The sequence below is a fragment of the Polistes dominula genome, unplaced genomic scaffold, assembly GCF_049000335.1.
Source record: "Polistes dominula isolate Pdom_NZ unplaced genomic scaffold, Pdom_raw_medaka contig_37, whole genome shotgun sequence".
Taxonomy (NCBI): domain Eukaryota; kingdom Metazoa; phylum Arthropoda; class Insecta; order Hymenoptera; family Vespidae; genus Polistes; species Polistes dominula.
The window spans coordinates 2,805,022-2,816,900 of record NW_028301169.1 but is presented as its reverse complement, the minus strand read 5'-3'; the positions used below and the strand labels follow the sequence as shown (position 1 = coordinate 2,816,900).

At 24.6% G+C, this 11,879-nt stretch overlaps 1 protein-coding gene across 3 annotated transcripts in view; it reads left to right on the top strand.

The window, feature by feature from the left end:
- pio (zona pellucida domain-containing protein piopio) overlaps window positions 1–11,879 on the top strand; it is an 86,903-nt gene that overhangs the window by 4,119 nt on the left and 70,905 nt on the right. For all 3 annotated transcript variants that reach the window (XM_015327569.2, XM_089179074.1, XM_089179075.1), the window contains 2 exons: window positions 71–108; window positions 11,708–11,765. In XM_015327569.2, coding sequence (XP_015183055.1) covers window positions 73–108; window positions 11,708–11,765 — 94 coding nt within the window. In that variant the 5' untranslated portion in view covers window positions 71–72. The remainder of the gene's footprint in view (window positions 1–70; window positions 109–11,707; window positions 11,766–11,879) is intronic.

Sequence of the window (11,879 nt, the reverse complement as noted above, 5' to 3'; positions counted from 1 at the left end):
CGCGGACGACCATACTACTATTCATGGAAGTTCGACCCAGTTATTAATAAGACTTTCTCTTTTATTTTAGCCATGGACTGGCGGGGGTTCGTGCTGACGTATCTTTTGGTGAGTAATTTGAAAACAGTCTGTTATTGTTGTTGCTGTTGTTGTTAATTTTTGTATCGTGTAAAATGTTTTTAATAAATGCTGTTAAACAACAGCATATTAGAAAATATTTGATATTAGAGAAATTTTCAATTATCATAAAATTGTTAGAATATTAATAATTAAACCTTAAATGTTAATTTTAATTTCTTTTTTTTTCTGTTAATACAACAAATGCATGTTACTCCACATATACATATATATATATATATATATATATATATATATATATATATATATATATATAATAGACTTTCTCTCATATCGCTCTTCGTGCCAGAAAACACGCGTGCTCGGTTAGTGTAGTATGTTGGTCAGGAATGTCGAAGATTATGTAATCCTTTGCTGGTACAATATACCACAAATGTGTCTTTCTTTGAAGAAGTCTCGTTGTACCGAAAAAAACCCCTCTCTATGATTTTCGGATCACGAAATTCAAATCTTTTCGAAACGAACACGATAGACAGAAAATATAAACAAGATTTCAACATTTTTATATAAAATGAATTTCGAAATAAATTCATTTATTTACTTTAATTATATATAAATAAATATTAAATCATTTTTAAATCCCTTTGAGTGCTGAATACTTTTAACTAAAATGTTTTGTAGGAACGGAATAATTTATTATTAATTAGATTCTAATAATAAATTATATTTAATAATTAAAGTTTTTCTTTCTGTGAATATAATTTAATTAATTAATATAAACATATGACATTATTTTATATTAATATTAACAAACGCGTATATGCGTCCATAGCACTTTAATGGTTACTTAAACGAAACAAATGTATATTGTTGTTTAAAATTACGAAGAGTTTGTGATTTATTTTATTTTTATTATAGTTTAAATTATTAAAAATATAAATAATATAAAAATATTAGTAAAGTATATTAGAATATAAAATATATCTTAAAAGATTGTTAATTAATTAAAACAAATGTATATTGTTGTTTAAAATTACAAAGTGTAAGTTGTACGTAATTTTTTCTTAAAAATGCACCGTTACACTGGTACATCATTTTTTATGAACGTTTTTTTATTAAACATTGTTTATATGATTTTTTGAAGGCTATATATGTATAACTAAAATAATATATCTTAATAAATAGAATTTCCTTTTACGGAAAGTCATATAAACAGCAATCAATAAAAGTACATTCATAGGGGACAACGTGTCAGTCTAACTGTGGATTTTGAAGAGGAAGGTATCCCGAATTTATACTACCTGCTTTTTAACTATAATATATATACACACATATACACATGTTTTTTTTTATTAATTAAACAAGTATTTAATTGATATATCGAACAATTTCAAGGTATGTCACGTTCTCACTTATTATTCTATAAATTAATGCACCTTGTAACAATTATCAATGTATTTCCGTATGTATCTCACATGTATCTCATACACACATATACGTATACTCATATAGACAGATTTTTGTAGTGTTCTATAAAACTTCACTCTTTATTTTTATGCTTTTTTTCTTTTCATATCGTTTCATACAATTCATTCAATTTTATCGTTATCATCTTTTAACAAATTTCACTTCAAAAAATATATAAATAATTAATAATCATCTCTGTGAATAAAAATGATAAAATTGATAAATTAATTAAATTAATTAAATTAAATATTAATTATTAGAATTTATTTTTTAATCGGATACATTTTATATATATATATTTTTTTTTTTTTAGATAAAATAGAGTAACAGGAAAAGATTTTTTTCAAAGATATTATTTGTATAAATTCAATAATAATAATAATAATAATAATAATAATAATAATAATAATAATAATAATAATATATAAGTTAATTGATTAACATTAATGAATAATATTTTTTCAAAATCTTTTTAAAATGATTTAAAAAGCATAACGAATCCAGAGTACGAACATAAATGAAAATTATATACCGTTGTTACGAATTCTATGAAGTAGTTTAGTTTCGTTATTGTGTCATCAGTGTTCAGTAGTCGTGGGATCGTTCTTACTTGACAGCTACCAGCTGATTTAATGTCTTTAACTTATTCAACAGTCAGTAATCTTGTTTCTTTTTACGTAACACTTTAATAATCGACAATTACGTTAAACCTTGTTGTTTACACCAATTTGAACTTCGAAAAGAGTATATTTTAAGTTTATTCGTTTAACAGCTAACTAAATTGTTTATTTTTTTTAAATATTTTTCTTTTGTATTAAATTTTGAGATAAAAATTCGATAAGAGATAAAAAAATGTTACACTTTTTTGTAGAACTAAAGTTTAATCTTATATGCATCTATGTGAAAGGTGTGTGTATGTGTGTATGTGTGTATGTATTGCAAATACTTAAGAATATCAATCGAACACGTACGAAAAATCGAAAAGAAAGGAATTCGCCATTGATGCAATCGACAATTACGTTAATTCGATTAAAAGGGAGATTATTTTTATTCGTGACACGCAAAGATTGACTTTAACTATGCCACGTAGAGTATCAACCACGAGTAACTTCTTACCGTTCGAATTTTTACGTGCCACGAATCTTCATCGTTTAAATCTTATTTCCATTCATAATTAATTCATTATTTGCATCTAACGGGTATCTCGATAATCACCAACTCGTTTGATTATTTTTCTTGATGATTCAATTAAATTACAAAATTTTTTTAACAGAACAAATAATGTATATATGTATATACTATCGGATAAAATTACTTGACCGCGACTTGCAAATTAATAGAAAGTTTGTTTAAATCGAAGTTTTATCTAATTTTTTTTATTTATTAATATTTTATTTTGTATGAGAAATTAATAATTCCTTAGACAAATGTAATATATAAATAAATTTTTAGTTAAATGATAAAATATTTTTGATTAGTTAGCGTATACAGGGTATTCTGGTAGTACAAACGAACAGAAAATAATTTTACAATAGATGAAAACATTAAAGATGAAAACATTCAAAATGATTATAATTCTGTATAATAAATAAATATTTATTATTTAATTTTTGTCGAGTATTTATAACACTTTAAGTTCACTTCTTGGATTTTACGATAGGAAACGACTTCCTCCCCCCCAAAAAAAACAAAATAAATAAACAATAAATGAACAAATTTCAAAATTCAAATTAATGAATGAAAATCGAATTCGTTTTTCGTTTCGATTTATTCGGTGAAATAGGAATTAGTTAAATAGTGTGACAGAAAGGAAAGAATTTAAAACGGGGGTGTATGTATATTCAATGCATTAAAAAAAATACAGGGAGAGAAAGAGAGAAAGAGAGTATTCGTTTGGAACAGCCACGCCTACTTTTACTCGGTGTTCTTTTAAATATCGGTGCAGGATCTTAGAGAGCTATGTATATAATAGATAAACTTTAACCACTGCAATTCGTTTTCACTGCAATTCGCGAACGTTTCACTACAGACCAGGGATATGATACTTTCGTTACCGGAAACATTATCTTTTTTTTTTTTTTCAAATGTAAACACCTTTTATAAACGAATAATTTTACATACGTAAAATGTATACAAATATATAAATATATAGAGATTGTTTGATTAATATGAATGAATATTTGAGATCACATTCAAAATAATTACTCGAATATCAAAATAAATTTGATTAATTTTTGAGACATTTTTTTAAACAAAATTTATTATTCATGAAACATTAAAAACAAAAACAAAAAAATGTTGATCTATTTTTCTGATTAAAAAACACCAATGTTAGATTAATTTCAAGAGACATTATTTTCTACCAAATGATTACTTTTTATATTTAAAAAAATGTTCAACAAATTTACGTATGTAAATGCATTCGAATTTTTAACTAATAATGAAAGGAACCACAATTAAAAATAAGGTTAATTTTGAGAGATTTAAAAGCAATTAAAAATGAATTTTTCAAAAGTAAATACGTTTATTAAAGGATTACATAAATAAGTGCATTTGAATGTTTGACCAATACAGATTAACACGTTGAGCTCCATGCGAATTCTTAGGGAAATTCCTGTCAGGCCACAGGGGTTACTTTGTATTGAAAAAATAGTTGAACGTGTCAGTCACCGGTGACGGACGCGGCCTTAACGGAAAATCTAATGTCAGTCAACGATGGCTGACGTGGCGCTTAACGTGTTAAAATTGTTAGAAATTAATTTTGAAGAATTTGGGAGCAGTATGGTGAGGTGAGGTGAGGTGAGGTGAGGGGGAGGAGGAAATAAGATTTTACTTTTTAAATGTGAAAGTTCAAATGACTTGTATAATATATGCACAAATAGATTTGAATTTCCGGCTGCGAAAGGACAATAACTTTTTCTAGCTAATATTGGTTAAGTCTTTTTAAGAAGAAATGAACCAATAGAAATTGTTTACCCAGAAAAAAAAGGGAGAGAGAGAGAGAGAGTGTGATGTAAAAGAAAAAAAAATACGAGACGTTTATTTAACAGTATAGAAGAGTCTTGTGCAAATAGTATTTTTCTTTTTATCCTTGTTTATCTTTCTACAATTGAAGAAGATTTTTACGAACGTGAATAAAGAAAACGAATAATAAATGAAAAATTTGATTATTAATACTTGGCATGCGGGCAACGTGTTTTCACGTTTTTTGCAGTCTGTCATTAGAGCGCGGATCACGTAAAAATACGTATCTAGTAGATTTTTGGTGGATGGTGGGTAATGTATAATTACAACACAGTGAAATGGACAAAAAGCTTAGATATGTATATGATAAATTGCATATTTTTCAATGCATATGTAGTATATAATTCGACAAAAATATAAAAAATAAGATAGAAGAAATTTTTGACCGAACTTCCGCGTGATTTACGAAAAAACGCCCGCTGCACGCGTAACTTGTGAGCGAAGTATACCCGCGTTTCAAGTGTTCATTATAATTTTCATTTGGAAAAAAAATTTCAATTCTTTCTCATTCGTTTATTAATTATTTTAATTTTTATAAATTATCTTTTCGATTCGATAATAATTATTTAAATCGAGAAAAGGGTATAACGATTTGGTAAAAAATGTCGGACGACATTGCTTATGCTATGACGTCATGAATGCACTTATAGCAATTGCGCAGGCACGAATAAAAGTTACTATAATGTAACCAGGATACTTGTATTATAATACAACTATATGTAAAAGTATTTCTTATATGTAAATGTATATATATATATACATTAATGTATAAGTGAATATAAATGTACAATTATACATACATTAAGAATAATAGATGTTTGATTAGATCTTTTTATAGTTGCATATAATCGTATACACGTATTTGAGTATTTAGTAATAGGTGATATTTCAAGGATTAATCATAATGCCTACGTATTTTTTTATATTTATACTTATTCTTAGAGAATTTATATATATATGTATATATAAGTACATATGAATTAGTATACTCGATAGATAAATCCTTTAATGCATAGAAATTAATTGCTTTGGGATAAATTGTTGATTTAATTAATTAATAAATATATAATTATTTATTTAATTATTTAATTATAAATTTAATAAATTAATAAATAATTAAATATAATAACTAACTATAATAAATAATATAATATCATTTTATAATAATATTCATTATAATTTATTAATAAATATAAATAATAAATAATAAATGAAAAATATAAAAATATAAAAATATAAAATAATTAAATATAATTTAGTTATATAAAATAAATAAATAAAATAAATAAATAAAATAATATAAATAATTAAATTTAATTTAATTAATAATAAAATAATTAAATATAATTTTTATGATGATTAAAATATAATCCATTTTTATTATCATTATTATTATAAAAGAACAACAACGTTTGCGAACAACAATTATTTTTTTCTTTTTCTTGTTTTTTTTTTTAATTTTTTTTATTATTATTTAATGGATTGATGTCATGGACAGAAAAGCGAACGTGAAAAATTCCTAGAGAGATGAGAAACGAGATTTTCTTAGCGTTACTCGTTAAGTTTTGTCCATATAAGGGCCAATCAAGCTCGTTTCATCCAACTGGAATCCGATCATGGACTGACCTTCCACAAGAGTTCTTTCATGATGCGTGAGAGTATCCCATCATGATCCAGGTGTGTTCAAGAACCGAATAAATTAGTATTGGGTTACATCTTTTCTTTTGGTCCCTGGATACAGGCCATTTACAAAATATATGTTCGAATTAATTTTTTAAATCGATCGATGAATAAAAGATGAACGGGTTATTATTCGAATAAATAGTGTAATATAAATATTTTTAGATTATTATACTGATAGATGACAAATTGTGTGTGTTAAGGTATTTTATTATATAATTTATTAAGTTATTCAACAAATTTTTTTTGTTATACAATTAGTAACATTTATATGCACAATATTATTTTATTTGGTTGCATTCATAAATTTTATTTTTATTTTTTTTTGTATACAATTAATCAAATTTTTTATTCACAATATTATTTTATTTAGTTGCATATGTGGATTCGTTTTGTTATATCATTCGTAATTTATAGTATTATATAATTCAAATAATAAAAAACATTAAATCATATTACATTGTTTTTGTTTAATTAACTATTTAATTTTTTTTTATTATTTATATAAGAAAATAATATTTCAAATTGAATTCCAAAGGTACATAAATGTTATCTAAACGAGTATTCTTTAATTATTCATAAATTTTTTATTTCAAAAAATACCATTAAAAAGTAACTAGTAACGTAGACCACAACCAGAGTGTTATGTTATTTTATTTAACTTTTCTATATGTGTACGTGTATATCGAGATCCGATGATCTATAATAATCTACAATAAAATGAGATCTGGAGACGTATAGCATAAATTAGATTTTTATATGGTTAAATGATCAGTATACTAGTTAAACCACTTTCATCGTAGTTATAATCAGGTGAATTTCTTGATTTTTCATATCCGGTATTAAACATCCAGTAAATCTGTCTCGCAATTGACAGTTATTTAAGTTTCCAATATAAAAACAAAAGACAATTTTTTTTTAGATATGTTAGTTGGTACCTGAAGTATTCAATAACGTAATCTATAATATCATATAACTATATAACGGAAATGATTTTAATTGTTGTTTTTCTTCTTTATTTTGTTTTTTTTTTTGAGAGGGTTTTTATTATTTTGTTTTTATATTCTATTTTGGGGTTTTTATTATATTTTTTTTTTTTTTTTTTTTTTTTTGAAAATCTCTCGTACGTGGTTTGCGGTCAAGCATAAAAATTTCGATTTGCACAATTTGGATTCGGTTGTCTTTTCCTGACACATACCTGGCTTGCTTGATCTCTTCTTAGTCACCGATTACACGCTCACCTCTAACCAGTTGACGCGATATCGTCAAGTAGTCACACGAGTTTACTTGTTACATCGACGATACCTAAATCGGAAACTATTTTATTGAAAAATAAAAGTAAAAGATAAAAGAAAGAAGACCTTGCCACTTTTAATCTCGACCGAGTACGGCTGACCATTTATCGTAAACTATGACGATAATATATTAACATATGTTTATTTTCAATTATAATGTCATCATTTTATCATTATCATCACTATCATCATCGTCATTATTTAAAATTACGAACACAAAAATTGTTATTATTAAATATAAATATATATTAGATTATAATATTTATTAGATTTTAAATTAATTATTACATTGCATACATGAAAAGGAAAAGAGGATTTTATTTTATTTATTTATTTTGTGTTTTATTTTTTCTTTTTTTTTTATTAAGACAAATTCAAAATCGAGATTAATAAAGATAAACGCATTTAATATTTTTTAAATAAATCAATTACATTAAAAAAAATATATCTTATTCATGGTAGGGTTAGTAAAATCTACCTTATCGACGGAGAGTTTTCTAAAAGCCCTTTTATTCTACTTTTTATTTCGTAAAGTTAATACTAAATTTAACACACATGGTCAAATGATAGTTTCCTGTAATTTGTAACAAAATTCGGTAAAAATGCGTGAAATATACAATTATTTATATATATATATATATAAAAGTATATTATTTATTATTAATATAATAAATTATTATAATTATTATATATATATATCGCGTATATATTTTATTATTAAAATTTTAAATGAGTATATTTGATTCACATACATATATCTCAAATATGGAGGGTAGGGTAATCTCAAATATTTAATGATAAATTAAATAAAAAAAAATAAAAATAAAAATAAATAAAAAGATTTTAAATAAAAAATATATTATAAATAATTAACATTAATTTAATTTTATTATTGATATTAAAATATCATCGTAACGTGTACGAATTATATTAAAAATAATTATTAATATTATTATATATTAAATATTATATTAAAAAGTATTGTAATGATTACAAAAAAAATATTACTACATTATTACTATATTATTACTATATTATATCTATTTTATCATTAATAATTTTCATATATATATATATATATATATTGGGTTGTCCGGAAAGTTCGTGCTGATTTTTGATAGATGGCATTAAAGTTCTTTTGCTAAAAAACCTGAAAAGTTCTGGAATCACGAAATTTTAAAGTTATTTTATTATTATATTTATTATTATATATTATTATATTATTTTTATAATTATTTATATATATATATATATTTATATAATTATTAATATATATAGTTATATTTATTATTTTATAAATATATAACAACAACAAAAAAACTGAAATATATTGCATTTCAATCTTCTATCAAAATTAACACAACCTTTCAAGACAACACAATATTAATTTATATAATTAATTAATAATATGTTATTTAATTAATGATAAAATTTAAAGCTATAATATATTAGCATAATTGTGTGATATTATAAGAATTTAGACAGATACACGATAAGTCGAGTTAATAAAAAGACGATAAATAAATTGTAGATACTTCGTATCTCATAAAATAGACAATTGAGAGAGAAAGGAGTGATAATTTCTTATTACAACGTAACGCTCGCATTTTCCTCGAATCTCGAGTAACCTATTCTAAGAGAATCTAAAGAACGAGTTTTACCACAATTGGTGCCGTGACATCATCAGAGGTTTGTAGCGAAATCAATGACGAAATGTAGGCGGATAAAACCTCAGGAGATTGTTAACAACATTGAACTACAGGTTAACGTTTCAATAAAATTGATCATAAGGTTATCATAATCAAGCTACTGTTTAAACTAAACATTGACTTTGACAACATTTTGCATTTTCATGTTTCAATATTTTTTTTTGCATTTTTTTTCTTTTTCATTTTTCCTTTTCATTTTTCCTTTCCATTTTATTTATTTTGAATATAAAATAAATAAATAAAATGAAAAGTTTATTTTATATAAAAATTATTTTTTTATTGTTTTTCTTTCCATTTTTTATTTTCTTTTTTTTTTCTCTTCATTTTTCATTTTATTTATTTTTCTATCCATTTTTTTCTTTTCTTTTCATTCCTTTCCATTTTTCATTTTATTTTTATCTATCCATTTTACATTTTTTTTTTGTTATATTTATTTGTTATTTATTAATCTGAAAATGTCGTGTTATTATACAAAAGATAAATTTCAAATGTTATATGTATATTCACAAGCATACATACATACACACACACACGTATAAAACACACTTTCTAAATAATTCGATGAAACGACCGCCCACTTTAAATACGTGCGTCGTTCCTACGAACAATGGTGAAATCTATCTCGTAGATAAGATTAATATTAGATACTTTCGATGCCACTACTATAATCTCACAAAAATATAAATTCCATTTCAATTCAAAAAAAAATTCAATCTACTACCAAGAAATTCGTATTAATTTTATATAAATGTGAAAAAGATTAATTTAATTTAATTTAATTTTATTTTTTTCTTTTCTTTTTCCATTCAAGGATAATATGATAATCGATCGAAGAAGGAAATGACTCATTGCTGATGAAAGTCATCTTTGAAAATGTCAAATGATCTATCGATACCTAGAGTTAGCCTTTCTTTCTTATACGAGTTTATACATGTGTACACATAACATAATGTTATACATAACATATGTATATATGTATATATTTACGTATTATATGTAAGATTTTCCCTTTCGTTTTAAAACGACCTTGACGTAAATGACCAATTTAACTCGCCTTTTACGAAACGATTAACATCATCCAATTTACGATAATCGAGCGATAGATAAATATCCCCATAAGAAGATTATGCATCGATATGGGTGTTAAATTAAACGTTGACCATTATATCGGCAAGTTTATTAAATCGATCTATGTTAGAAGAATAATTTTTAATTACTAAATAAATTAATAATAATAATATCGATTATAACGTATCGACGTAATTAAAAATACTTATCACTCTGGTGCCTCCTATTACACAAATTTCATTTTATTTTATTTTTTTTGTTTTATTATTTCAAACATCTCGATCTTATTTTATCGTATGAAAAATCTTACATAAAATTTCACGAGTCAAGAATATTTATTGAAAATTAATCTGTGAAAATTAAATGAATAAAACAAAAATAGAGAAAAATATTGGTTGCTGGTTTTTCAAGGATGTAAATGAGCAAAGAAGAGATATAATAATCAAAAGAGTATTTAAGGGTGTTTTAAAAGTGCATAAGGGTTCGCAGAATCTTATATCTTACCGGTTGTTAATGAAAAAGAAAGAGAAAATGAGAAGAGAGGAAAAAGAAAAGTAAAAAAGTGGCAAAGTTGCTTCTTCTTCTTCTATCGTACGTTAAAAGTAAAATCGTCTTCCTAATTAGCGTATACTACGGTAAAACACGCAAAACCCAAGTAAAGACAAGACAAGCGCCAAGTTTATTCTTAGATTAAGAGTGACGACGGACACGAGGTATATAACGTAATTGCATCCCGTTCCCCTATTACTAGACGAGAAAGAAAAAAGAAAACCGGCTACTAGATACATGTAGTAGTAGTAGTAGTAGTAGTAGTAGTAATAGTTGTACATACTTAACTATAATCTCTCTAACGTACGTTTTGCTTTCATACAAAACGATTTGAAAATGACAAATTGCTTAGAACTTCAGAATGATGATGATAATGATGATGATGATAATGATGGATTTAAGATAAAGTTTTCTTTAACGTTAGAAAATTGTTCCTAATCTTTTCCTTGTTTCAAACAATGTCAGTTTCAAACAGTCTCTTCTTTTTTCCATCTTTTTTTTTTTTTTCTATCGATTAAAGTGTAAAATGTAATATTAAACCTTTGCACTCGGCAGATTTAAGCGACAACTCGAGCGGCGCTGATACGGCGCCCGGCAGCTGATTTTAAGTCTTTTGTTAAATCTATCTGCTTATTTACGATGTGTGATATAAGATATTTCTTTTAAGATATATTTATAACCCTTTCATTAGGGCTGGCGTATATATACGCCCTCGAGGAATGACCATTTATATATAAAGAGAATTATCAATCCATTTAAAAGAAATCTTAATTTTAATGATACTAATATTTAGAATAATATCTAAAATGAATAAAATTCTTTTGATTTAATTTACAGATTACTATAACGAGGCACGGTACTACAAAAGCAGCCCAAATACCCCAACTACCTACGTGTAAGTAATAAGAAAACTTTCTAATTGTTGTATTAATTAAGAGTCATGTGTCTGTCGAAAGAATCAAAGAAAATCTTTTTCACGTGTGAAACATCTAATACTTTCCCTATCTAT